Source organism: Capronia coronata, assembly GCF_000585585.1.
Source record: "Capronia coronata CBS 617.96 chromosome Unknown acBCG-supercont1.1, whole genome shotgun sequence".
In the NCBI taxonomy this organism is placed as follows: domain Eukaryota; kingdom Fungi; phylum Ascomycota; class Eurotiomycetes; order Chaetothyriales; family Herpotrichiellaceae; genus Capronia; species Capronia coronata.
In genome coordinates this window covers 2,468,581-2,494,781 of record NW_006912893.1, presented here as the reverse complement: position 1 = coordinate 2,494,781, position 26,201 = coordinate 2,468,581, and the positions used below count along the sequence as shown (strand labels likewise).

The window sequence follows — 26,201 nt, the reverse complement described above, 5'->3', positions numbered from 1 at the left end:
TGCTTCTGGTTCTGGTTCTGCATTCTGCTGGGTGGCCGTCTTCGTCTTCGTCTTCGGCATTCACTTTTGGGACAAAGAACAGCAACAACCCGTTCAACCACCGAGACCTACGTTCCCCTTATCCAGGCTTCTAGCTCGACATATCCTTCCGCCGGTCCGGTTCTTTCTATACCCCGACAAAACCTCGTCAAAATGCATCCCAAAGCGCTTGAAAAGACATCCCCCTCAGCGGCCAACGCCAACGCCAACGCCAATGGCCATACCAACGGCACCGACAATGGCCACACGAACGGGCACTCGTCCCCAGTCTACGACATTCCCTCTGCGCCGTCGACGATCCGACAAAAGTTCCTCCCGCACCCCTCCGACCTGGGCGTGGTATTAGTCGGGTTCTCCGGCGGCCAATGCAAAGAAGGCGTGGACGCGGCGCCGACGGCGCTCGTGCAAGCCGGGCTCCTCGACCAACTGCGCGACGACCTAGGCTACAAACTGCACGGCGACGCTTCAGTGCGCAACTACAACGAGATGAAGCCAGCGTCGGACGAGCCGCACCGGGGCATGAAGAACCCGCGGGCCGTGTCCGCGGTGACGGAGACCCTGGCGTCGCAGGTGTACGAACAAGCACGGCAAGGGCGGATGGTGCTGACGCTGGGCGGCGACCACAGCATCGCGATCGGCACACTGGCGGGCACCGCGAAAGCCGTGCGCGAGCGGTACAACGGACGCGAAATGGCCGTCATCTGGGTCGACGCCCACGCCGACATCAACACCCCCGAGACCTCGGACTCGGGCAACGTGCACGGCATGCCCGTCGCCTTCGCCACGGGCCTGGCCACCTCCCAGGAACGCGACATCTTCGGCTGGCTCACGGACGAGCAGAAAATCAGCACGCGCAAACTGGTCTATATCGGTCTCCGCGACGTCGATCGAGGCGAGAAGAAGATCCTGCGCGACCACGGCATCCGCGCCTTCAGCATGCACGACATCGACCGTCACGGCATTGGAAGAGTGGTCGAAATGGCCCTCGCCCATATCGGTGCCGACACTCCCATCCACCTCAGCTTCGATGTCGATGCCCTCGATCCCATGTGGGCTCCTAGTACCGGCACCCCGGTCCGAGGAGGCCTGACCCTGCGCGAGGGCGATTATATTGCCGAATGTGTCCATGAGACTGGCCAGCTGGTCGCTATGGATTTGGTCGAGGTTAACCCGAACCTCGAGGTCGCCGGCGCCTCGGAGACCGTGAGAGCCGGCGTTAGTCTGGTGCGCTGTGCGTTGGGAGATACGTTGCTTTAAATGTCAAGAGAGAGATTGTATGAAAAGAACAAGACAAGCTGAAACGGGATGCTTGATGGCGCTTCTTGCTTCAATTGTCAAAAACATCACGGAATGAAAGAGGGAGGAAGGTCTCGCTCGAGTCGGATGTGTTTGGAGTCATTCGACACGGGAAAAATGCTGCGCAATTAATGTAGTTACATGTAGGTATGGAAACGAAAAGCAGGAGCAAGTTTGCTTGGCCAGGCTGCGAAAACAAAAGGGTGTCCCTTAGAACTCAGTGCTGTGTATATGTATATATCATGGATATTGTGTTGGATAGACTAGGTGTGCTTGGGGCAGCCCATCGGCTGTAAAATGACTTCAATATTAAAACTAGGAACACATCTAGATTTGAAGCCCGTCAAGTGAATCTCTGCTCAGCCATGGGGCGGTCCCTGGCTGGAGATGAGGGCTTCCATTTCGATGAGCTTGGTACACCTCTGCAAACAGTCGAGGCAGTAGTGTATGAGATCAAGCTAGCTGGCAACCACTCTATCGGTGACTAGCAGACGCCGCGTCTTCCTTTCATGGCTTCCCCTGGAATATAACTTGGCGAAGAGCCTTCTCGACATCCGGCGCTCGCATGTCGCCTCTGCGCGGATGTCTCATCATCTGTCCCATGAGGAACTGCAGCTTCCCGGTCTTGCCTTTCTCCACGATATCCTTGACATGCTGAGGAAACTTCTCGACGATCTCCCTCGCAATGGTATCATACTCGTCGGCCGACATCTCCGAAAAGGCAAGCTCCTCCTGCCGCACGATCTGGGAGACCGGGCGCCTGTCCCCGTTAAAGACCAACTTGAGAATCAGTTTCGCCGAGGCCCCGGTGATCTGCTTCTCTCGGAGCCGGTGTACGATCTCGGCCATGGCATCGAACGGCACAACCTTGCTAGACCACGGCCGTTCGTCAGACGAGAACAGGGATCCGAGTTCATGCAGCACCCAGTTCGCTGCCGTTTTCCCGAGTTCGGCTTGAGGCACGGAATGCGCCGCGAGGCTCGCCAACTCTGCAACGACTCTTTGGAAGTAGATCAGTCGTTCACCATCGTCGAGCAACACCAACGTCCTTGCGTCGGTGGGCGAGAGACCGTAGTCGTCGACCAGCATCTTGGTCAGATCGGTGGGTAAGGGGGGCAAAGTTCGTCGAACATAGCCGATCAAGTCGGTGCCGATGTAGAGCGGCGGAATGTCTGCATCTGGCATATACCTGTAATCGATTTCGCCCTCTTTTCCGCGCAGTCTTCGAGTCTCGTGGGGTTTGGTAATAGACCAGCCACGAGTTTCCCCTTCCACGACTCCACCGCTTTCAATGAGGCTGATCTGACGATCTCGTTCGGCTTTGATTGCGTCCTCGATGCCCTTGAACGTGCTCAGGTTCTTGATTTCCGTCCGCTGCCCTAGACCAGAGATTCCCGCGTAGGAAAATCCTCCGTCGAGCACATCCCGACGGCGCACAGAAACGTTGACGTCGGCTCGAAGCCCCCCTTGTTCCATACCTGTGGTGACTGCGTCAACAGCATACAGCATTGACTGGACCTTGCGGACATAAGCGGCGGCTTCGCGTGGGGAGTGCAGTTCCGGAAGCGAAATGATCTCGATCAAGGCCTGACCGCAGCGATTGAAGTCTATCAATGTGGTGCTGCTGTCCTCTTCTTGACTTCGAGCAGTATCTTGCTCCAGTTGCACTTGCTTGATGTTGACCACGACTTCACGGCCATCCTCAAGACCGTCCTCGGACGTTAGGACAACATGGCCTTGCACAGCGAAAGGGGTGTAATACTGCGTGATCTGATAGCCTGCAGGCTGGTCGTGGTAGAAGTAATGTTTGCGATCGAAGGTGCTTTTGGTGAGTATCGTGCATTGCAATGCGATGGCTGCGCGAAGCGCTGGCAGAACAACGGCCGGCTGAAACACAGGCAGGCTGCCGGGCAAGGCTATGTCAAATGCAGATATGTGACTGTTTGGCTCCGATGCTGGGTACGTATCTGCAGCTATGGAGCGTCAGTGAGGAGTTTTGAGGACCAGAAGAGTAAAATCTGTTACTGACTTGAAAATAGCTTGCGTGCCGCATTGAGCTGAGCATGGATTTCAATGCCCACCGTCAATTCCCAGTCAGGGAGGATGTCCGGACTCTCAGGCGGCACAGCTGCGGCAGCCTTCCTCGCCGCCTTTGCAGCATCTTTCAGCTCCTTGCGAAGAGGCGCACTGTCGTCCTGCCATCGTGGCTCAGAGCAATGAAAGCTGCGCAAATGCACATTGAGCAAGCGTCTAGGCGAACTGAAATTCGAGGTGTTATAGCGATTTAGCTGAACAAGCCGCCCATGTCTGAAGCAATGGAGAGTCCGACTCATCCATCTTTGCTGCATAGGCTGCCGCGGCTCCCCAGCATCGACGGGATAGCTGCAAGGTTGAGAGAAGAAACTAGATATGCGAGGGATGAACCGACAATGGTCACGATGTGAATCTATCAATGGCGTTTGGAACATTTACTAATTCTCCCGCAGTTCTCTTGCTCTGCCGTATACTATACGTCTCTACCCTTATGCTCCGCAGTTCTCACATTCGACGTCAGTTGTTGTAAACATGGCACAGATGGGGATTCAACTCGATATCGGACGCGGATCGACCAATATTTTCCAGCCTTGACACAGATTTTATGCGACCAAGGGATCCTCTTCGAGATACTTCACGGCTGTGATGCTCTTGCACCAAGGATTGTATCTTCCGTCCAAAATTATGCTGGTGCTGCCGTTATCTCGTGACTAGAAGTCCCAGTCTTCTACACTGAACGAAACCCAAGGGGCTGTACACTATCATCTCCCGCTTGTTTCCTCGTTTCGTGTCCTCGATACGGACACCTCGCCCTTGCGGCTGCGGCTGCAGTTCGGATAAGACTCCATGTGGTGTGGGTATCAATAACACCAGTATTGATTCATTCCCCAGCGTCCCAGGGCTGGGCCGTTTGATCGGCCAAGGCAGGGACCGGCCATGGCTACGTCCTTCGCCATCGGCGTGTTCCTGGGTGCTGGTGCACTCTGCTTCACTGGGTCGTACCTTTTCATGAGCAGAAAGCCCACGGATGACCAGCGACCGTCAGAAGGCGACGCTCCTCTGTTGAAGGAGCACTCGAACGTGCAATCCTACAAGACGGACCACGTCGAATACCCTGCAATCAGGACATTCTATCACCCACACGCTCACTCCCAAAAGCTCCAGGCCATTGCAGACCTTCCCCTACTAGTGTTCATCCATGGACTGGGTGGATCCTTACCTCAATTCGGGCCTCTGCTAAACAGCCTCGTGAACATAGCGCCATGTTTCGGCATAGAGCTGCCTGGCCATGGCCAGTCCGAATTTTCGCCAAAGGACTTTGAGGCATACACGTTCGAGTCGTCCACTGATCTATGGCGGACGGCTATCGAACAAGTGTGCCGTGAGCACAACCATCAGAAAGTGGTCTTGATCGGACACAGCATGGGCTGTTCAATCGCCGCCAAATTGACAATTGACAAGCAACTCCCGTTTGCCGTGGAGGGAATGATCGGCATATGCCCGAAAGCCACCCCACCAACACAGTCTGAGACAGCTTCGGCTCGACGCCTACTGTCACTTCCAGACACGGTGCTTGACATCTTACGACTGCTGGATAGAAGAGGGGGCGTCAACTCCAGAAGTGTGGAACGAATGGCTGGAAAGACCGCAGGAGTAGACCTGCGACGTTTGCAGCTATCGTTCAACAAGAGCTACAAGACGCCGGTCTGGAAGAGATCCGCGTTAGGCTGCCTGCCCCAATATGATACTCATGGCGATCCACACGGCGGGCTTCCGGGCAAAGAAGTATGGGACAAGATAAAGGTACCCTTATTCCTCATCGCGGGGGAATCAGACACAGTCACCAAACCTGGCGAGGTGACGAAAATCGTTTCTTTTCTACAAAAGCCCATGGAGCAAAACGCGCAAAACGCGCTCAGCAAGAGCAAATCAGTACCAGTGGCCGAGTCGGAACCACATTCCCCCTCTGAACCCGAGACCTCTGAATCAGTCCCTCCAGGCCCACTCGACGATGCCAGAGAAGACTCTTCGCCTACTACGAAACACGAGCCAACAGCCAACGACACTATATACGGCACGCGCCCGTCAACCAGCGAAATGTCAAGCCACAACTCAACCATCGTCAAAACAGCGATCCTCCCATCCCCCGCGGCCCACGCCCTCATGTACGACCACTCCACCTACCGCACAGTCGCGGGCCTGATCGAAGACTTCCTAGCCCGCTACGTCTCCCCCCAACTCTCACTCGGCTGGCAACTGCAGCAGCTAACAACGTCCGGCAAATGGGACGTCAAGAACCTCGAGAAATGGAAGAAAGTCATGCCCGTGTCCGGCCCCATCGGCCCGGACGGGATGTTCCGTGCCCTGAAGACCCTGCGCGAACAAGACGAAGAACACACCCCATCCGTCTTCGTGCGGAGATGGCGGGACAAGATCTTCGCGGTCATCGACATCTCGCACGACAGTCCTGTGTACGACACGAAGGCCCTCGAGCGCGGCGGTATCGAATACCACAAGTTCCCGACCGTCAGCAAGATCCCACCGACGCTGGTCGAGGTGGCGGAGTTCATTGCACTGGTGGATCGGCTGCGCAGTGAAAAGGGCCACGACAAGAAAGCCATCGGCGTCCATTGCCATTATGGGTACAATAGGACGGGATTTTTTATCGCTTGTTATCTTATCGAGAGGATGGGATATAGGCCACAGGATGCGTTGGACGAGTTTGCACGCGCGAAACCGCCGGGGATTAGACATGATCATTTCATCGATACGCTGTTCATGCGCTATCATGTCGGGCTGAAGAAGGCGCCAACTATAAAGAGTTCGCCGTAGAAGGGAGGGAAATCTTACTGTATTGTCATTGCATTGATAGGAGACGGCTTACTTGATTCAAATCATCCAGATCAATGGTCGATGGTTGATGCCAATGTTTGATTGATCAGTGCGATTACTGCATGGCTATGCTTGCTAAAGGGGGTAGAACCATATCATCTAATGGTGCAGTACCTATCTCATAAAGCGAGGGCTCGACTGGCTAAGAAAAGGCTCTTCCGCAAGACACTGCAGGTGACTTCCAAAGCGCCGGTAGTGCTGTTCACCTCAGTAGTGAATGTAGCAAGAGTCCCCGTTGTCACCTCTGTTCGCACATCAACCCCGTACCAATTGTGGATCCAATGACCTCGTCGACGTCTTCTCGTCTTCTCGTCTTCTCGTCCAACCCACGCGCGATGAGCGTGACCTCAGACACGCCTGAATTAATCGCATCAGACCCCTCACGGCATCTCTACCCTTTCCACCTGGGGTTGGGCTCACCCTGGACGGCCTTACAACAACTTCAAGTCGATAAACGCCTTAAGCACGGCCGAGTCAATACGGCTGAGCCATTCGTGCTCAAACGCCGCAGGACCACCAGCCGATTCCATGGCATGCCGCAACCTGGCAGCGATTAAATGGCGGATATTGAAAGTGTAGATAGGATCTTGGTTGCTGACGGCTCGCTTGCGGCTGTCTTCGGGCGTCGCGTCCGGCCACTCGGGGACGTCTCCCGGCCTGTTATGCCACAGGTAGTCGCCCTCGCTGTCGTCGGCTGCCTCCTCGCGCAATTCGACGACAATGTCGGTCCAGACGGTGAGCAAAGACTGGAGGTGTTCGAACATCAGCTGCGGGAACGGAGGTGTTGTCACGGTCAGGAGGTTGGTCAGAGCGAGAACCTGGAGTTTCTTGCGCAGGATGTCGCCGATGCTGTCGATCTGCTGCATCCACTCGATCAACAACCAGTGCATGGGAGATGGTGGGATTGTTGTGGGCGTAGAGGTCGATGTTGAAATGACATTGGCTGCGGTGACGGCTTGTACCAGTTTGTCTGGAGAGAGAAGTGCAATGCGAGACAATAAGGTGAAGAGGCTCGTCTCTCCGGGTCCGATGATCTCCGGCGGTCGGACATTCGGTCGTGGGTGCTCATGGTATTCATATGCTCCTTTCACGAGCTCGAGAAGGGTTGCGAGATAGCCTGTGCTGAGCATCGATTCGAGAAGATAGTTCAGCGCTTGCTGCGGGTCTAGTGCAGAGTACGATTCCAGGGATATCGTTGCGACAAGATTCTCCAGCACGTGGGGCGCCAGAGAGGCGTCTCGAGCTCGACTGGTCGAAAGCATTGGTAGGAGGGATTTCAGTGACGTGAGAAGCGATGGCAGGAATGCCGGTGACAACACCGTTCCGGGGGACAGGATGATGTAGGACTCCACGATCTCAAATATCTGTCTTAGCAGGTCGCTGCCCATCTCGAGCAGTGGGAGGAGTGATTGTGACAAGGCAAGGAGCTCTGGCGACGCTTGGTTGGTTGGCGTCTGCTGGAGGATCGCTGTCCAGAGGTCGAGCGCTTCCTCCAGCAGGTACACAATGGCTTCTGATTCCGGCTGGACGGAGTCGTGGATGATTGGCAAGATGGCATTATGGTAAGTCAGGCTTTTCTGGCCGAGACTGTTGACAATCGCCGTAATCATCGTCAATATGGCTTGCTTCATGAGATGTTCCTCGCCCGACTCTGCCCATAGCGGTGGTAGCATGGACATGATGCCTCCCGCATATGGTTCGATGTGGCCTTCCAGCTTGGTGACTGCAACTCTCACGGTCTCTAGCAGTGCCATCTTCGTTTCTGACAGTTCCGTCTCAGCAATCAGAGACATCAGACTCTGCAACAGAGGCGTGGCATATGGCTGGAAGTCCGAGAACTTGAATTCGAACGGTTCGAGCACAAGTCGCAGTTGACGGCCGGCTGTGACACGAACAACATGGTCATTTAGCTGTTCATTGCTGGAGAGCAAGTGGGTGAAGATCTGGTAGACAGCGACGCGGTCGAGGGTTTCTGGTTTCATAGGTACCCATTGGCCTAGGAGAATGGCTGTGCGCCGTCGTAGGATGTTGTAGTTCGGGTGCTTCATCTGAACTTCTGGCACCAGTGTTGTTTTCAGGAACGTGTTGAAGTCGAGGACATCTTCCAAACACGCCGCAGCAATTCCAACCGCCGAGTACAAGCTGTCTTTGAGCAGGACATTGGTGTTGGAGGTATTTGCGTACTGGTAGAAGACTTGCAGTAACTGTGGCACGAGCAACTCTTTGTAGTTGATCACGAGGTCAAGGAATAGCTTCTCGGAACAGGATCGGATCGAGAACTCCCATGCATCTGCAATCTCTTCTTCACGTCTTTCCCACTCATCGGGTTCTTGCTCCCACTCCCGCAGGTCGGAGGGTCGAAGCACGAAATATTGGGTCACCAGAATCTCCATGAGTCGAATCACGAAGTCCTGCGTCAGAACAGTGTTTTTCACGTAGTCAACAGCATTCTTCCTGTCTTCTTTGTCTTGCGGAGTTTGGTATTTGAACGTCTGCACAGGATTGAATACCATCTTCATACATGCTCGAAACAGCAGGAGAGCTTTCAGTGAAAGCTTCTCGTTCGGCGACTCTTCGTCCGCGTCTCCGTTGCGATAGACTTCCCAGTCAAAGCTTCCAGCCAAGGCTGACTTGGCATCGCTTCTGCTGACGATGTTCCAGGAATGATTCAGAATGTCCATGCAGCCAAGCAAGACAAAAGAAGCCGGATGACTTCGAGCCATATCGAGATATAGCTTCGCCAGTTGTAGCAGATGCTTCAACAGCATGGCCTGCACCTCTGCAGGAGGGTTGCCGTTGTAGGCTGTCCAGAATAACTGCTGGTGTGTCTGCAAAAGTTGCCAAAATTGTTGAACATGCTGCTCGCGATGTGGGCTTTCGAAGCCTACGACCAGAAGCCGTCTCAGGGTCTTGAGGGCTGAATGGCTGTTGCGAGCACTTGGGAGGTCGGGCTGCGCTGAGTCAAGTTGAGCTCTCGCCACCAGGTTCATGTACAGGGTCCCAAGGACTTCAAGGAGTTCCAGAGATACTTGTTGTAAGCTCTTCTTTGTCCGCTGTAATCGCCCTGAGGCCAGTTCTTTGATGATCTGCAATGTGATGGTCAAGATGTTGGATGTGTACAAGCCTGCTGAAGGGTCTTGATTGGCAACACGGAGTTGCTGCGTGATGACTGTGATAACATCAGGCCAATCCTGGGGAAATTCGTACCGGACGATTTTCGCCAACATCAATGCATTCTGGAGAGCAAGAGCAGGAACCGGCTCGCGGTCCCCTGCTTCTATCGCTTTGGTCCGGATCTGCTCTTTCTCATGCTTGTCAATGGCATTGGAGGATGTCTTCCGCCAGTATTTATCAATGCCGTTCTTGAGCTGAATAATGGCTTGAAAGCGAACATCGTTGGGGAGTGATAGATCGGCATAGACATCTTGGAGAAGAGCATAGTAACCAGGTGTCTTTTCCCAATTCCCGATCTGCTGAGTGACCGCTTTTAAGGCGTGAGCCGTAGGCTGAGAAGCATTAGTGAGGGTTGAGATGACCAGATCTCTTGTCAGCGGGTTTCTTTCGCCTTCCGCCTCTATGGTGAAGGAGGGCATATCTGCTGCACCCAGTGCTAAGTGGGATATCTGAGCATGACACTGGAGAGGAGCAGGTAGGATACTGAAAAGCAGCACCTGAGGCGGTGGATGTTGCAACAACTCTTTCAGAAATTGATGCTCTGAGACGAATGGTGAGACAAAGGACTGGCCAGTCCTCATTGGCTATCACAAGGAGTGTTAGTGTTCCCTTTCATCTTAGTGTCATGTTAAATAAGTCGGGGACAATTAACAGCGTATCATTCCCGAATTGCACTGTCTGACCTGTATCTTATTCGCGTTCAAGCTGTGCGTCCTTGGTTCGTTGTTGAAACGGGCCCGTCAGACCAAGGCATATTACTTCAGCCTTGGATGTCAACTATCTCTATTCTTTAGAGCCTGCCTCGGCTGCGCGAACTGCCCGCCCTCTCGACAAACCAATTTCAACTGTTCTCACGACATGAAGTCACCGGGACGCTGACCTTGCGCAACCTTTCTTCCCTTCCTTATGCATATATCATGTCAACAGGCAGCTTTGCCGCTGCCCAAGAGCGAATCCTAGCACGGCAAGCTGCCCAACAACAAGAAGCTCGTGCACGCCAACAGCAAGTCGAGATCGCTGGTGCCCATGCTTCCCTATCCCGAGTTGCGCACTCCTTGCGGCCGGGACTATCCTCCCTTTGGTCGACTTTGGTAGACTCCGAGGGTACAAGGCCCGCCTTTCGAGTAGGCCAGGTCGATGCGGAACTGCTTGACGAGGAACTGTTAGGGCTGTTGAAGACACAGGTCGGAGATGCGCTCAAATATCTGGGGTCACATCTGCAGGATGACTGGTCGCAAGAGATTCTCCTCGGCCTGAGGGTCGCCCTGTTCAAACTCTCCATATGGGACAACGATGCCTCTTATGGCGCCTCCTTGCAGAATCTACGATACGCCGACGCTCGAAAGGCCAGTCTAGCACTACCGAAGCCGACAAGATGGCAGAAGGGTCTGTACGGGGTTATCACCATATTTGGACGATACGGTTGGGATAAGTGGCAGGACTGGCTAATTGATCAAGAGCGAGGTTATACCAGCCCTTCAGAGGCGGCGCAGAGGCTGATGCGCCTCACCTCTTTGGTCTCGACCACCCACTCCATCGCTGCATTCTGCTCATTCTTGGTGTTTCTTGTCAATGGGCGCTATCGGACCCTCACCGACCGTCTTCTCCGCTTGAGACTCGTCTCGCCGTCCAACCAAGTGAGCCGGGAGGTGTCCTTTGAGTATCTCAACCGTCAGCTTGTCTGGCATGCTTTCACGGAATTCTTGTTGTTTCTGCTTCCCTTGGTTGGCATCAGTCGGTGGCGGAGGTGGCTTTCCAGGGCATGGAAAAGGGCTAAAGATGCCATGAGATCGGAAAATTCGGAGGCCGAAGACCAAAAGATCAAGACCGGACCGCTATCATTCCTTCCGGAGAGGACATGCGCCATCTGCTACCAGGATCAAAACCCAACATCGACGTCCGAGGCCGAAATACTTGGGGCCAATACGGGAGCAGGAGGTGGTGTGATCGGCTCTGCCACTACCGACATTGTCAATCCCTACGAGACGATTCCTTGCAGCTGCCTCTACTGTTTTGTATGCATAGCAACGAAGATCGAGGCTGAAGAAGGAGGAGGATGGACATGCTTGCGCTGTGGAGAGACCGTGTACAGATGTCGACCCTGGAGTGGCGATGTTCTCGTCGAGAGGAGGACAAGCAACAAGAATGGAAAGTCGGTTGTTTTCTCTCTTACAGCCGAAGAGAAACCCGAATCACCACAAGATGAGCCTTCAGAGGAGAACCCCGATATGTTTGAGTCTTCTCTCACCTCCTCCCAGTGGTCCATGGCAGAAAAGGAGTCGTCCAATGGTTAACGATTGATCCTATGTGACCACTTTTCGAAGTCGAGCAACAGTCGACTGTGTGTGTCTATAACTCAGCCAGCGCCGATTTCATTGGAACGGATCCGTTGGCAGGGTAAATCTGGCAATCTGCCGCGAGCGGAAGCTATTACTCCTTCGTGTGCCTGAAGATCAAACGCTCGACATTATGGAGGATTCATCTACCAAAGGCCTCGGAAGCGACGTCCAGACAACCGGAGAGCATCAGCGTATCAATGTCGCTTTGTACTATGCATGTCATGACCGACTGGCCATCAACCTACACTGGCAAGATCAAGTATACGCGCTACCTTTGCTGACCAAGTCGAGGAATGTTTCCTTGTCATGTCCCGGGATCACTCGTCCTCTGGTTGTCCTCTCCAGCTGCTTCAGCCGTTGTGTGCTTTGGAACCATGCAGGGTGATCTCTTGCAAGCCAGCCTTGAGGAATTCCGTCGCGCCACTGTACTCAATGGTCAACCTAGGACTGCTGCGGAGGCTGTTACGCTTACATTTTCAATGACATGGCAATGGTCACTAATAAACAAGAAGGTGCCGCTGTCTGGCATGTTGATCTGCATTCCAATCAAACCTATATGGCAGAGTCAGATTTGCTCTGCTTTCAATCGTTGAGGTCGTCCTACCGTCAGTATGGCCCGGCAAGTGATGCAACGTGATGCCCTGGCAGAAGTCGAACGTTCGGTCATCGAAGGTCTTCCAGTTGCTGTTGCATATCAGATCACGCTTTCCGCCCTCTCGCCAGGACACTTACAAGCTCAGTTTCAGGTAATGCTCAAGATAGACTCCCGTATCTGCTCCCGTTGCAACGGACCAAAATGCCGATTTGAGCTCTTTGTCATGGACCCAGATCTCGACATCCTTCCTATCCAAGAACATGTCCAAGCCTCCAGCATGGTCGAGATGCAGATGACCAATGATGATTTTCTTGACGTCCTCGAGCTTGTTCCCCGTAGCTTCGACCGCCGCCTTAAGCTCATGTCTGGGCTCGTATTTGACGCGGGTGAAAACATCGCTCAAGGCAGGCCCCCAGACCTCGGGATAGTCTTTTCCACAGCCTGTCTCCCACAGAACAAGGCCTTCGTGGGGATGTTCGATCAGGATACAATACATGGGCAGCTCCCTCCGCTTGTTGACAAAGGACTTGCCCTCGGTGCTCTTCAGACTAGTGTTGCCCCCACGCACCACGAAGCCCTCGTCGCATTCCAGCCATCCAACTTCCAGCACATGAAACTTTGTGCCTTTGGGACAGACGTTAGAGATGTGGTTGGGGACGGCGCCACGGTTGAGCTGGTCTTGAATAGCAGCCATGATTACCAGCGAGAAGAAGCAATCCCTACACAGTACAGAGGGCCGGGACCTAAAATCGAGGACGAGGAGAAAGAGACGTCGTAACAGTAGTAGCAGGAGTAGGAATAGATTGGAGCGCGACGACTAGTCCGACTGGAAGCACCACTTGGGGATTGTGATGTGATTCCGGCATTTGAGGGGCTGCTCTTTATCCATGGAACTGGCATTGTGCTGCCGGATGTCGCGCATATATTGCGGAGGCCCCGCACATCTAGCACATACCAAGTACCAATTTTTGGACGAGAGGCTTACCAATCTTTGGACGAGAGTTTACCGATCTTTGGACGAGAGTTTACCAATCTTTGGACGAGAGTTTACCAATCTTTGGACGACTCTCGAGCAACTTCTCCTCCGATGCGGAGAAGATCCGAGCCTCATCCTCTTACGAGACTCGGAGAAGACGTCGAAACAGCAGGCAGCCGGCGCGAGACTCGTGTATCGAGACGTACATGCCACCGAGAGGTCGTTCCGAGATTGCGGTTCTCGAGTACGTTCATGTTCCCACGGGGTTATTTCGGCCATGCCCTCCTTTTCTGGGGAGACATTCATTCCCCAACAGCCATACCGAGAGGGGAACAGCCGGATGGCATCCATGGAAAAGGTGGAGGAACTCTTTGCCAGCTCCTGTGTGCCGCATTTGCTCTGCCTCGGATCTGTCGACCCAGATATCTGACCATATTTACCTAGGCATCTTGAAGACCTGATGCCTGGCAGAGGTTGTGGTGCCCATGCTCTATTTTAAAGTAATGGCAGAGGCATGCTTCGTTTCGCAGGATAAGTGGTGCTCACTCTGGCAGAACGGCGCCCTTGCAGACAGAGCTTGTCAGCCCTTCCTTTGGACACGGACTGCTCTGATACTTGAATCTCTCTTGCAGGTTGCACATTGCAAACCACTGAGTAGATGTCCGGCGCTTGATATCCCTTGGGGTCGAAACTCGTGGAGTGGATACTGTATCAAAGCAGCGGCATATGGCAGCCCAAAGCGGCAGTAAACTCCGATCGGGCCTAGCTACTTGCTAAGTTCACTAGCGTGTGTTATGTGGCTAAGTTGTGCCGAGTGACTGAGCGTCTGACTCCCAATTGTCGCTCTGTGATTCATCACTGACCCTTTCAGTCCATCATCACACAACCTCCCGCTTTCACCACACTTGCCATAACAGTTCCATGTGTAACCTCGGACAGAGTCATCCCTTTCTGCCTTTAACGACGTGGAACATTGATACTCAGCTACCGAAGCTATGAGACGACTCCCTTTACCGTCCCCGAACCCATACACAATCAACCCTCTGTAGTCGCCACCTACCAAACACGTCGAGAGCACGCCTCTCTCTCAACTTCATATGCCAGACGACCAAGACTCCCTTTCATGGGATCTCGGTTCCGCAATTGATCTCCTGAAAAGCCTAAGCCTCCCTAAGTACGACCCGACCTCAGCTCTCGAGCTCGTTACGCCTCTCGCGCACCAAGATGCAGACCGCGAGGAAAGAGCCGAGCACAGCCTCGGAGACTTCTCCACGCTTTGGGACTTCTTTGGCCTGCCTCCCACAACAGACGAGCAGCAAGACTCCGAATTGATCAAATACGAAGTCAACAACGAGCCCGTGGCCGAGGTTGAACTCGATCACCTGAACAAGGGTGTTCGGTGGCGGGATGAAGTGGATGGCACAGACCTAGAAGAGACCGTTGCATCCACCAAAGTTACCGCCGCATCCATTCGCAACAAGAAACGGACCGAAAGAAGAGCAAGGGCGAAAGAAAGAGCAGAGAAGCTTGTCGCTGAACCCCAACAGAAATCTGCCTCGGACACATCTGATCACGAGTCCGGCGAGGAGCTTGAAGCTCTCCGCAGGTCTCCAGACCGGAGGGGTGTTATCGATGATATTATCGGTCGCCATAGACCGGCCATTCGTGACAGCTATTCGCCGCCAACATCGCCATCGCCGCCCAAGTCAATTGTCAGAATTACGAAGCGGAGTGGGCCTATTTCCAATCCATTTCTTTGGACTGCTCCTGGCGTTCCTTCACCATCACGCCCGACAGTCATTGCTCCTCGCGATGGACTGTCCCCGAGAGCCAGGAAACAGGCACTCATTACGGAACTGATGCGTCAATTTCCTGACGAAAAGAAATATTTGAAGAACTCTGGACTTCTGGAGCCTGCATTTACACCTCTGAATGTATCCAAAATTGGGATACACGTGTTCGTTGACATCTCGAACATATCCATTGGCTTCCACGATTGCTTGAAACTAGCTCGTGGCATGCCCCGAGAGACACGACTCAAGCGTGTCCCGTTGTGTTTCCACAATTTTTCACTTATTCTCGAACGAGGCCGGCCCGCGGCCAAACGCGTTCTCGTTGGGTCCGATAAATCCGCCGTGGTCCAACAGGCCAAGTCGATCGGCTTCGAAACCAACATTCTCGAGCGTGTGCATAAGGCCAAAGAGCTGACGCCGCGGCAAAAGAAGTACCAATCCCGTTCTGCCGGGGAAACAAGTGGCTCTGAAACGAACACGACTTTCCCCAACACCAACACTCCGACGACGGCGGAGAAGTGGGTCGAGCAGGCTGTGGACGAAATTCTGCACCTGAAGATCCTCGAGTCATTGATCGACGCTGAGAAGCCCAGCACCATTGTCCTCGCCACAGGTGACGCCGCCGAGGCCGAGTACTCTGGCGGCTTTTTGAGGATGGTCGAGCGTGCATTGGAAAAAGGCTGGTCTGTCGAACTGGTCAGTTTCAGGCTCAACACTAGTAGTCTGTACAAGAGGAAGGAATTCCGGTCGAGATGGGGCCCGATGTTCAAATGGATCGAACTCGATTCGTTTGTTGAGTTCCTGATTGACGAGGAGGAGGACTTTTAAAGAGAAGTGATTGTGCAATCTTGCTCGGGAATTGCTGAGTATGTTGCATCTTGACCGCTCGAGTGCCGAGAGACTGGATGAGAGGATCATGAAATACACAGCAGGACCTAGAAGGTCCTGGGTACCAGCTTGCGCGAAGCATAGCGAGGTCTATGGACTTTTGGGTGCTTCTGTTGTTGTTTAGGTCTCTTGTCCGGTATCCGGTGTTTCTCGTCGCATGGTGTCCTTTGGCATTCCGCCGACAGGAACTTGCTATAACGATCCCAGCGAAAGTCTAGACACATCATACCTGGACTATTGCCAGGCACATTCTTGTCGGACAGCGATACTGAGTTCTTTGATCAATCATAATCATGAACCTCCCACATTTATCAATTTATCGGTACCTCATGGTTGAGTTGAGCGATCTCCTTCCGCCATGTCTACTTAATAGTGTTCATCTTCTTTCATCTCGGGCTACTACTCATTGTCATTTCGTTCCGGAAGCACAGTCGTTCCGAAAGCACAGGTATCTACGCAGAGAATCCTATCTACTTCCCGCGACGCTGTCCATACAACGCCATCAACGACCTCTTCATCTAGGAAGTTATGCAAAGTCACGGTAGCCGTTATTGCGGCTTCCCAGCAGTCTTGTTGCGCTTGGACGCGTTTTGTATTGGCATCGGAGCCAGAGATGTCGCTGCCTAGACGTATGATTGTGGTATCGTCCAAGATTGGTTGCCATATGGCGCGCCGCTCTGCTTAGAATTAGTTAGGTATAGGAGCGAAAAGGAAGGAGCCATACCGGTTGGTATTCGTAGTTACTCCTTCATTATGATGTTGAACGTTAGGGGGAATGCTGCCGTTATGATCTTAACAACACCTAGATCGTCAGAGTTTCGACATTTGATGAATTCCTCAACCCGCCACGAATGTATAAGCACATTTACTCTCTTCCGTTGAAGCTCATAGTCGGTCCAGTTGATCGTATAGACCTTAAGCACCTGCTCAATATGGGTTGAACGGGCTCGGGCCATCAAGGCGTCCTGTACTGTATGCGAGATCTTCTCAGCATTTCCTTGGACATCCGACCACATTTCATTCAAGATGGTCTTTGTGCCCTGCGCTAATGTGTGTAGACGCTGTTCAGCACTGTTGAGGTCATCCACTTGCTTTGTCACGGCAGCCTGCAATTTTTTGGAATATTCCCGTTGTGGTTCAACGGCTGATCGAAGTTCTTCCCGCCTCATATGCCTCTCTTGCTTAAACATTCTGGAAATTACCGAGACTGTATTCTCTGGTAAGCCCGAAAGAGTAAGACCCGAAGTCTCAATATCGTCATCCGTAGGTATGGGAATGTCAGGAGGGCCGGCGAGGAGATATTCAGGGATCTTATGGACGACTGTGAGCAGCGTCGAGGTTTAACGCCTCGATCTTCCCTCGTAAAGAGAGATGCTTCTTATCTGGTTCTTGTAGTACTTTTCTGAGAAGCCCTGCCAGCCGCGCATCACGTTTCGGATTCATCGTAGGGGCGGTCTTACGTACTCCGGGCATTAGGTAGGCTTGAAGTCCTAGATAAAATAGGTGTAAACCACCTCAGGGTGGGGTGCAAATAACTAGTGCCACAGGGTGCACGGTTAAGGGAGCCTTTGCTGCGGCCAAGCTGGCGGACCCCTGGTGCACTGGAAGGAACTAGCGATGCAGGGAGCAAACCAGAGCCAACCAGTCATGCTGGAGCCCGGTCACTTTTTTCCCTGGGGATGGTTTCATCATCATAATTTCCATGTCCTTTTGCCATCATATCTTTTTGCCATGGAGCTGCCAGCGTCGGTGTGAATACTCGGGTGTTTCTTTTTTGACATCAATGGAAAAGTCCATCTATCTTGGATGAGAAAATAGCTTCCTGGTTATTCATCCACACCATCATCGATTCAGGCGGTCGGACCGTTTGGGAAATCTCGGGACTACCAACTTCATACGGCTTATACGCGTTCGCCCAAGTCATCAGCATTGCTCTGCGCAAGCTTGACCTCATGTCTAGAGCACGGTCAGACAAGCTCAGGAGGCCAAAGGACGTCTCAGAGCATGCCCATGGCCCTCCGATCGGGACAGACGACTAGCCTGGCCCCCGAGTCCTCTGTGATGGCAGTGCACAAAGCCAAAAGACCCCGACCGCCCAGCCGACACTCCAGCGATCGGCTCTCCATCGAAGAGCTGTCCCCAGACGACATGGGCTATGATGGCGACGTCGAAGTTCTTCACCCGGACCAGTACGAGGAACCGGAGTCCGAGTTTGAGAGGGACAGCGGCAACGGCAACGCGTTGCTGAAGGTGAAGGTGAAGGTGTGGCCCGACACGGACGACGAACTGGCCGGCCGACTGCGCAGACTGTCATGTGAGCCTCATGGGCCGCGAAGCCCTGGTCGAGACGACAGCGATCGGGGACGCAAACGCAGGTCGAAGGAAATGGACGTCGACTCGGACCATCACAGTCCTCTGGGCAAGCGCACAGTGATCGAAGTGTCGGAGCTGGTGGACGCGAAGACCAACCAGCCTCCCCTCAAGCGAAGGAGGAAGAGAATTATCATCAACAAGGCCAGCATCGGTCACCGGCTGATGAAGAGGCAGGTGCAGGTGCTGGGAGCCTGGTCGGACAGCTCGGACAAGACGGACGACCTGGACGGCGGGATTTTGTCTTCGAACCCGGGCACTCCTGAGGCGGTGCCGACGCTGGCCCCTGAACAAGGGGAAGGGTTTGATGCGATGGACATGGGTTAGCACGGATTGCATTTATTGCAGGCTGGGAGTTATGCGTTGCTTGTTACGAACAAGATTGGATACCTACCTTACATACGGTATATGGATTGTGTTGCTCGAATGAATAGGGATATTTCGGCAGAAATAGACTAATTGCCTGAAAGAGCATTAAGGAGGTTTCGACTTGCAGCTCAGAGCGGGGTCAGGCAGTGCTAGCAGCCAGCCACTAAACCCGTTGCAGTCCCTCTCACGTCATTGGAGGTCCCGAGATGCAAGTTCCTGACTAGCATCGGAACAGCCAACAACCATTCAGTGTTCTTTACTCAATTGTCTCACTTCTGACAAACTTCAAAATGTGTCCATTCGATTCCGGAATTTGCCCTCCTACTCCTTACTTACATCATGCGCGGTGCCACCGTCCAGTCCCACTGCAGTGCAGTACTGCATGCCGCAGCTTGCGCCATAATGTGGAGGCGCGCTTGAAGAGCTGCATCCCTGCCTTACCCCAGTAGTACGTAGAAGACTGTCGTCGACCTCCACAGAACTGAAATGCACCCGTGGTCAGATCCAGCTCGTCCGTCTCTCAACTTCCAAACTTCCCATCCTAACCGTGTACTGTTTGCGATCGTCGACATCATATCTCGCGCAAATCGATTCCATCGTCTCGTATCCGATCGTTCCGTCGCACTGAAACACCAGTATCAGCCATCATGACAGGAAGACGCTCTTCCGCGCGAATTGCCGCTCAATCGCAGACGTCTTCGTCCCCTTCACAACCCAAATCGTCGCCCGCAGGGAAGAAGCGCAAGAATGAAGCCACGGGGTCTTCACCCACCGCGAAGCGCGGCCGCAAAAACGCTGCGCCGGAACAGAAGACCCTAGAAGAGACAATCCAGAAGTAAGAAGCGCTCGCTTGATGAATCGGTTGTAACGGGTTGTGCTGACCGTTATTTGTACTAGTGGCGGCCATGAACAGCCAGAACCTGCAAAGCCAACGGACGAACAAGAACAAGTTGACAAGACTCAAGACAAGCCAGAACAGACTAGTGCTCAGCAGACCAATGGCGATAGTACTGAGGCCAAGGAAGAAAAGGAGCCAGAGGCCCAAGACGGCGACGATGCCAAAATGACGGGCACCGGTGAAGAAAAGATCAAAGATGAAGAAGAAGCCACCGCTCAAAAAGAGGAGACGAAAGAGGACGAGGCGGCGCAAGAAGAAGAAGAAACGAAGAAAGAAGAGAGCGCGAGCGCTAAGCCGAGCGAGACCAACGGGACTAGTACCGCCGTCATCCCAGACGGCCGAGCAGAGGAGGATGTGCCGTCCAGCATCCTCGAGAAGGGCATCATCTACTTCTTCTTCCGCGCGCGAGTCAACGTCGACGACCCTCAAGACGTCAACGACATCGCGCGGACGTATATCGTGCTGCGTCCACTTCCGCTCGACGCCAAACTCGGCGATGGCCCCATCGGCGACCAAGGCAACTCGCGACTCCTGGCGCTTCCGAAAAAAGTCCTCCCGCGCAGCGGTCGGGACCGGTTCCTGGCCTTCGTCGAGAAAGCCAAGACGAGCTTCAGCGAGCTCAAGGATTCCTTCCTGCCGGGCTCCGACCACGTCACCAAGACCCAGGGAACAAGCCATACGCCGCCGGCCACTCCGCTAGCAGAGGGCGTCTACGCAATCACCTCGACCGGCCGCGAGTCGCATCTGGCCTACATCATCACCATCCCGGGCGAGCTGGGAGAAGTGCAGAAGGAATTTGGTCTGCAGGAGCGCGGCAGCTTCGTCTTGAGTGTCAAGAATCCCACCCAGCCCGGGCCCGGCAACACGAACCTGCCCAAGGGGCCGGAGTATCCGCAGGAAATCCTCGACGAGTTCCGCGATCTGCGCTGGAAGCCGCTCGACCCCAAGTATTTGGATTATCCTAACACCCAGGTCCTGATCATCGGAGGACATTGGGACAAGGCGACCGAGCAGAGACCCAAGGATGACCGAGAGAACAATGCTCCGCCGGAAGAAGAGCTGGACAAGTTGGAGGGTGAGGATGAAATCCGAGTCAAGCATCTCAATGGTAAGCCACACCAACCTTTTCTGAAGTTTAGATCCCGAGTGGCTGACATGCACCTCTTCCAAGGTGACGATGCCGTCTTTGCAGATCTGGGAGTCGCTTCTAAGGACTTTCCCAAGGTTCCCACGACCTGGTAAATGCTGAGCCTGCGAGCGGCCAGTGTGGTTACGATTGATCAATGGATTATCATGCTCGTGGGTTTCGGGTTCTTGCAAACTAGAACGGTCCTGCGAGCCTGGAACATCCACCTAGACAATTGCGTAGGGCGGCATATTTGAGTCCTTTGTCCGGTTACGACCAGGATAGTTCGTCAAAAATACGCAGAGACGTAGCTCAACTGTGGTATAAAAAAGACTGGATGGATTAACGGTGCTGTATTATAAAACTGAAAAATGATTGATCCGAACACCCCAGAGCAGTGTTGTTTCTTGATAATAAGTATACAATAGTTCTTAAATTGCCTGTGGAGCATGACGACCATGAGCCGTGATCAATCATACCCAAGGCACCCAGAGACCCTGTACGTACAATCTTCGATACGGGGCGAGATAGAAACATTCTGTTGCATTGGCTTGTCAGGGGACATGGTTGCCCACTGAGATCATCGAGGGAAGCAGTGTAACATGATCAAAAGCAAAATGAACTTTCACATGGTGAGAGGTTGTAGACACAAAAAAGATGGACCGCTGCATCCACTAGCCCCCAAAGAGAGGCTGGATGCCGCGGTGAGTAGAGTGTCAGAAGATTGTGGTTTGATCTTCTTTGCACCAAAATAGGCCCATATCCTGGGATAGCTCCGCATGGAGGGATAAAGGCCAGAGTGTTGGCAAAGGTCTCCATTCTCCACTGGAAGAGAATTGAGTGGGAAGTTCGGAGGGAAGGTGAAAGGCAACAAGAGAGGTCGTTCACCAAGGATCCGAGATGATCAAGTAGTTGTTTCCACACAACACCATGAGAGAGATGAAGATGCACACTCCCACTTGAAATTAACAAAGAATGACAGCAGTGTAGTTTGCAGAGCGCGACCAGAAGAAACGAGAAAGGAACATTCCTGACGGTTTTATTTCGAGAGATCTCTGATTCCTCTTCAGTCAGGAACATGATCATGGGTATCATCGCACTGAAGTTTTCATTTTTCGAGGAGGGTTGCCCGTGCTGTGCAATAGCAGAAGACTGGGAATCTATTCTTCGGGGACTGTACACATCTGTTAGCATTTGCCAGAGAAAAACATCCTGAGTCTTCATCATGAGATCAGTCACTCACCCTCGATGTTGCCTTCCTTGATGTCGTCGCTGATCTCCTTGGGCGACCGTCCATCAACCTGGCATCCAACGCTGAAAGCAGTACCAAGGATCTCCAACACGGTACCCTTCAACTCGCGGGCCAACGACTTGTTGGCGGCACGCATGGTCCGGGCAATCTCGATGATCTCATCAAGAGAGATCGACTTGTTGTGCTTGATGTTCTTCTCCTTCTTGCGGTCCCGCGGTGGCTCCTTGAGAGCGCGGATGACAAGGGACGAGGCGGATGGCACGACCGAGACGGCAGCTTGTCGGTTTTGGATGGTGAGCTTGATCGTCACGCGCAGACCTTTCTGTTCCGATTTGTTAGTCGATTGTTGTCCTTTGAGCCAGTCCCGACTATTGCCATTTTGCGAAGCAAATGCAGTGTCGAGGTCGGCGGAGAAGGAAAACGTACCCAGTCGCCGGTGGCCTTTGCGATATCTTCACCGACCTTCTTGGGCGACAGACCCAGGGGACCGATCTTGGGAGCGAGTGTTGCGGAGGACCCGACCTCACCACCGGTGGCACGGAGGTGGCTACAAAGCAGATTGTCAGCCTGGAATTCTTGCTGAATCGATGGATAGACTGCGCAGGAATTCAACTTACATGATCTTCACCTCATTGGGGTCAATCTTGGGAGCTGAACATCAATTATTAGCCGCCGAGCCGAAGCTGCTCAAGAAGACGATACTTACGCATGGCGAGTGCGGAAGGTAGTCGGTCTTTCTTGAGATGTTAAGGACTGTCGCACACACTGGAGGAGGAAGAATAAGTTCGTGACTATCTGGCAACGACTTCGAGGATACCCAAAAACATTTTGGGGGATGCCAAGACCAACCAAAATTGTGCGATACGCCGCCAAACCAACGCTTGACCTAATTGGGCAGATCATGATACGGCGGATCATAAAGACGCAGTTATCCCCTGGCACGACAATCACAATTCAGCCTTGATAGCAACAAAGCGACCATGTATCGAAGGCACCCAGAGAAGTTCCGCACGCAAGTTTCTAAGAGTCTCATCTCATTGCATCTCTGTGGATCTACATGGATTTCAGTACCCGATCTCAGCGGGGCGCCATGCAGAAAGGTCAAGACGCTTCGAAGATTGCAACGTTTGCTAGCGTTTCGAGTCAATCATGCCTTTGCTTGGTGCTGTCAGGGCTTGCCAAATCGTCTGTCCTAAGCAAATCGTCGTACACCTGGCCGCATCTAATGCTTCTAACTCGAACCAGACACCGCAAGTCTAAAACAGTCAGCACAGTCTACGGTAACGTGGAGGAGATACTTACTTCATGAGGTGGTCCATGAAGGTCTGGAGCGACACATCATCGGTGAAAATGGTCTGTGCAGTCTGAGAAACTCCTCCATACCCTCCTGTCGCGTGGGTGGTTGAAGGGTTCAGTTTTGAGAGAAGGAAACGGGCCTGAGAACCGCCAGCGTCGCAGATAATGAATCTAGGCAACGGAAATCGATCCTGGACAAGTTCTCGGGCATCTTCTTTGGGCGCCTCCAGCAATGCTCGGAAATTTTCATATCCTTCCTGATCCTGATAACCGGCCTTGCGCCATTCAGCGATTGTCTCGCCATGGTAGATGAGGATCTGGAAGAAGGTATCGAGGAGAAGGATAGTGTGCGGCTGGATGGATGCAGAATCGAGCAGGACCGGCTGTCCCCCTTCATTCTCCAAGCTGTAGGAGTCGAGCGTTGGCTGAATCATGATCAAAGAATCGCCCACATACTCATGATTGAGAACATGTCGATAGAAGGCAGTCTCGTCGGGCGAGTTGTTGAACACCTGTAGAAACTGTGATCTGCGCAAGTGAAACATGAATTGAGGATACAAAGTGAAGTTCTTGTCAAGCCGGAAGGAGGTCGGATCATCTTTGCGGTAATCGGCAAAGCGCGAGCACAGTCGAATTAACATTCGGTCGACCCAGCGCAACACATCTGGACCATCGTCAACATCCGCTTTGAAGACCGCGATCCTAGCCATAAGCACGGCAGCTGCCTCTTGATCAAAGGACTGAGCCAAGGCTGGGTCGCCCGCCGGGCCACTTAGGTTTCGTGCCACAGTTGTGACACGGAGATGATATTGTCCAGATGAGTGTTGGTAGTATGTCAAGAACTGCATCATGCCTCTCTGAGGGCCTTGTTGGACGGGCGTCGGTCCACCTTGATTGGCGACCTCGAAATAGATGCCGTAGCTGGAAGTAGGATCAATACCGCACATTTTCCACAGTGACGTGTTTCCGATACCACATTCCGTTTCGCCAACAGAGCTCGACTTCTTGTTTTGTGAGACTGCATGGCCGATTAGGCCGGTCACCTTGAGCTCTTTGGTGGTGATAACTTCCAAAGACGCATTGAAACCCATGAGCAGATTATCGGTTTCATCTTTGTCGAAGACTCGCACGAATGACTGCTTGAACTGAGACGAAGTGAAACTATCCGTTAACACCATGTGGCCACCAGTAGAGTTTGCCAGTCCCTTCATCTCGAGGAGGCCAACTTGGTCAAGACAGCCAACATAGAGGTCGATAATATGGCCATTGTGGGCAGTGCGCTTCGCCAGGTTTTCATAGAACTTGATCGCCTTCTTAAAGTATTTGACATTGTCGCGGTCGATATCGTGATGCGAGCGGATAGGCTCACGAAGTTCGGGGCCGACCACCATACCTGGTCCTTCGGTGGCAGGACCGCCAGCGAAAAGCATGATTCGTGCTCCGGCATTCTGAAAAGAGGTCTCCAAAATACTGACTGCGATACTCATTGCCACACCAGTGCATCGAAGTGGCCGTCGATCATGGGCCACTGGCCATGGGTCCTTTTGCAATTGCTCAATCGCGCTTGTGATTTGGAACTCGGCTTGCTGGACAGGGAGGAGGAAACGAGCCGCAGGGCCCATGGGTGGAGGGGGCCGTCCTTGTTGCGGTGGAATGTTGGGCCTCAACCCTGGGGCGGCTAGTCCAAGCATCTCCTGGACTTGCTTTGAGGCATAGTCTTTACTTCCTCTGAAGACATATGACTTTTGGCATTCCGTATATCCAATCTCGTGGACAGCGACGTTCGTGCCAAAGGTGACCAGTCCCACAAGAGCGTTTGCAGGTAGTAACGATAGGCTCATGACGAGGGTTTCTTTCAGCGCTTGCAAGTCATTGTCCTCAATCGCAGTATCAACCACATAGACGAAGATAGGCGGGGCGGGCGCAGGTCGTGCAAGCTGGTATTCCACGGTAGTGTTCAGACTGTGCATTTCCGGAGGAACATTCTCTGCACTGATATCTCCATAGTGACGGGGCAGTTGATTTCGTTGCAGACAAAAAGGGCAGATCCATATCTTCGCTCGCACATCAACATTCGCGAATGGATTCAGTACTGCTCGGCAAGGTGGTTTGCATGTAACGGGCTCGTAGTTCAGTAGAGGTTTGTTGAGTTCCTACATATCCGTCAGCATAAGCGTAGGAGATGGACCATGACTTCGAGTACTCACTTTCAGAGGCGTGAGCATAACACTCAAAGGTACCACCAATCTGTTCGCTTCCTTCCAGACGTCAGCGGAGTCGTGCGAATTTCCCAGCAAGACCTACCATGCGCGACGATGGGATGATATTCCAACTGAGCCTGACGCCATCTCTGTCCTCAACCTCCGCCCAATTGTCCTTGATTGCGTCGTACTGTGCTTGATCCATCTTCGCGATTATTTGGCTAATACTCCTTCAACAACGCATGCTGTGGTGTGGTGATCGTACTCTCTTCGCGTTTTCAACTCCGGGAATTAGAAAATGACCAACGCCTCGTCACACTCAGCGGTAGGATAATGCTCCGAGAAGTCAAAGGAAGCGCTGGTGCGGTGCAGCTAGTACTTTGGATCGCGAGATGTGCTGGGCCACTCTGGCAAGATCACGGGGAAGTTGAGGTCGAAATCGACAGCCAAGTCCTCGGAGCGCAGGCCACTGCGCCGTATCGGTCAATGTGCCTCGCCGTACCTTCCCTGCGAAGTTGACACGAACACCGCGCAAGCCAAATTGACCCCCCTGGCACAGAGCCACCTTACCTTTTCGAAAGCGACAACATACTACTTCAGACAAGACCTGTCGCGTTCGGGATCGGACCTAGGAAACACACTTTGTGACAGTCTATGATGAAC

The 26,201-nt window shown here is 53.1% G+C and overlaps 12 protein-coding genes across 12 annotated transcripts; 6 read left to right on the top strand and 6 right to left on the bottom strand.

The window, feature by feature from the left end:
- Nucleotides 1–192: 192 nt before the first annotated feature.
- On the top strand, nt 193–1,296 carry A1O1_00882 (arginase; the record flags this gene model as incomplete). The annotated part of the gene is made up of 1 exon (XM_007721797.1): nt 193–1,296. The coding sequence occupies one exon, from the start codon at nt 193–195 to the stop codon at nt 1,294–1,296; it is 1,104 nt and encodes a 367-aa protein (XP_007719987.1).
- A 546-nt stretch (nt 1,297–1,842) lies between these two features.
- A1O1_00881 (aspartyl-tRNA(Asn)/glutamyl-tRNA (Gln) amidotransferase subunit B) lies at nt 1,843–3,683 on the bottom strand (the record flags this gene model as incomplete). Its single annotated transcript, XM_007721796.1, has 2 exons — nt 1,843–3,308; nt 3,365–3,683. The coding sequence occupies 2 exons, from the start codon at nt 3,681–3,683 to the stop codon at nt 1,843–1,845; spliced, it is 1,785 nt and encodes a 594-aa protein (XP_007719986.1).
- Nucleotides 3,684–4,377: 694 nt separating this feature from the next.
- On the top strand, nt 4,378–6,201 carry A1O1_00880 (uncharacterized protein; the record flags this gene model as incomplete). The annotated part of the gene is made up of 1 exon (XM_007721795.1): nt 4,378–6,201. One exon carries the CDS (start codon nt 4,378–4,380, stop codon nt 6,199–6,201), a length of 1,824 nt encoding a protein of 607 aa, XP_007719985.1.
- Nucleotides 6,202–6,692: 491 nt separating this feature from the next.
- A1O1_00879 (uncharacterized protein) lies at nt 6,693–9,854 on the bottom strand (the record flags this gene model as incomplete). Its single annotated transcript, XM_007721794.1, has 1 exon — nt 6,693–9,854. One exon carries the CDS (start codon nt 9,852–9,854, stop codon nt 6,693–6,695), a length of 3,162 nt encoding a protein of 1,053 aa, XP_007719984.1.
- A 498-nt stretch (nt 9,855–10,352) lies between these two features.
- Nucleotides 10,353–11,729, top strand: A1O1_00878 (uncharacterized protein; the record flags this gene model as incomplete). The annotated part of the gene is made up of 1 exon (XM_007721793.1): nt 10,353–11,729. The coding sequence occupies one exon, from the start codon at nt 10,353–10,355 to the stop codon at nt 11,727–11,729; it is 1,377 nt and encodes a 458-aa protein (XP_007719983.1).
- A 300-nt stretch (nt 11,730–12,029) lies between these two features.
- Nucleotides 12,030–13,063, bottom strand: A1O1_00877 (uncharacterized protein; the record flags this gene model as incomplete). The annotated part of the gene is made up of 4 exons (XM_007721792.1): nt 12,030–12,197; nt 12,247–12,326; nt 12,379–12,458; nt 12,507–13,063. 4 exons carry the CDS (start codon nt 13,061–13,063, stop codon nt 12,030–12,032), a joined length of 885 nt encoding a protein of 294 aa, XP_007719982.1.
- A 1,379-nt stretch (nt 13,064–14,442) lies between these two features.
- A1O1_00876 (uncharacterized protein) lies at nt 14,443–15,966 on the top strand (the record flags this gene model as incomplete). The annotated part of the gene is made up of 1 exon (XM_007721791.1): nt 14,443–15,966. One exon carries the CDS (start codon nt 14,443–14,445, stop codon nt 15,964–15,966), a length of 1,524 nt encoding a protein of 507 aa, XP_007719981.1.
- Nucleotides 15,967–16,425: 459 nt separating this feature from the next.
- Nucleotides 16,426–17,216, bottom strand: A1O1_00875 (uncharacterized protein; the record flags this gene model as incomplete). Its single annotated transcript, XM_007721790.1, has 2 exons — nt 16,426–16,703; nt 16,829–17,216. 2 exons carry the CDS (start codon nt 17,214–17,216, stop codon nt 16,426–16,428), a joined length of 666 nt encoding a protein of 221 aa, XP_007719980.1.
- Nucleotides 17,217–18,036: 820 nt separating this feature from the next.
- On the top strand, nt 18,037–18,723 carry A1O1_00874 (uncharacterized protein; the record flags this gene model as incomplete). The annotated part of the gene is made up of 1 exon (XM_007721789.1): nt 18,037–18,723. One exon carries the CDS (start codon nt 18,037–18,039, stop codon nt 18,721–18,723), a length of 687 nt encoding a protein of 228 aa, XP_007719979.1.
- A 689-nt stretch (nt 18,724–19,412) lies between these two features.
- On the top strand, nt 19,413–20,905 carry A1O1_00873 (uncharacterized protein; the record flags this gene model as incomplete). The annotated part of the gene is made up of 3 exons (XM_007721788.1): nt 19,413–19,600; nt 19,663–20,771; nt 20,835–20,905. 3 exons carry the CDS (start codon nt 19,413–19,415, stop codon nt 20,903–20,905), a joined length of 1,368 nt encoding a protein of 455 aa, XP_007719978.1.
- A 1,119-nt stretch (nt 20,906–22,024) lies between these two features.
- Nucleotides 22,025–22,751, bottom strand: A1O1_00872 (60S ribosomal protein L12; the record flags this gene model as incomplete). The annotated part of the gene is made up of 4 exons (XM_007721787.1): nt 22,025–22,363; nt 22,468–22,588; nt 22,659–22,692; nt 22,748–22,751. The coding sequence occupies 4 exons, from the start codon at nt 22,749–22,751 to the stop codon at nt 22,025–22,027; spliced, it is 498 nt and encodes a 165-aa protein (XP_007719977.1).
- A 588-nt stretch (nt 22,752–23,339) lies between these two features.
- On the bottom strand, nt 23,340–25,743 carry A1O1_00871 (protein transporter SEC23; the record flags this gene model as incomplete). Its single annotated transcript, XM_007721786.1, has 3 exons — nt 23,340–25,490; nt 25,545–25,595; nt 25,642–25,743. The coding sequence occupies 3 exons, from the start codon at nt 25,741–25,743 to the stop codon at nt 23,340–23,342; spliced, it is 2,304 nt and encodes a 767-aa protein (XP_007719976.1).
- Nucleotides 25,744–26,201: the final 458 nt, after the last annotated feature.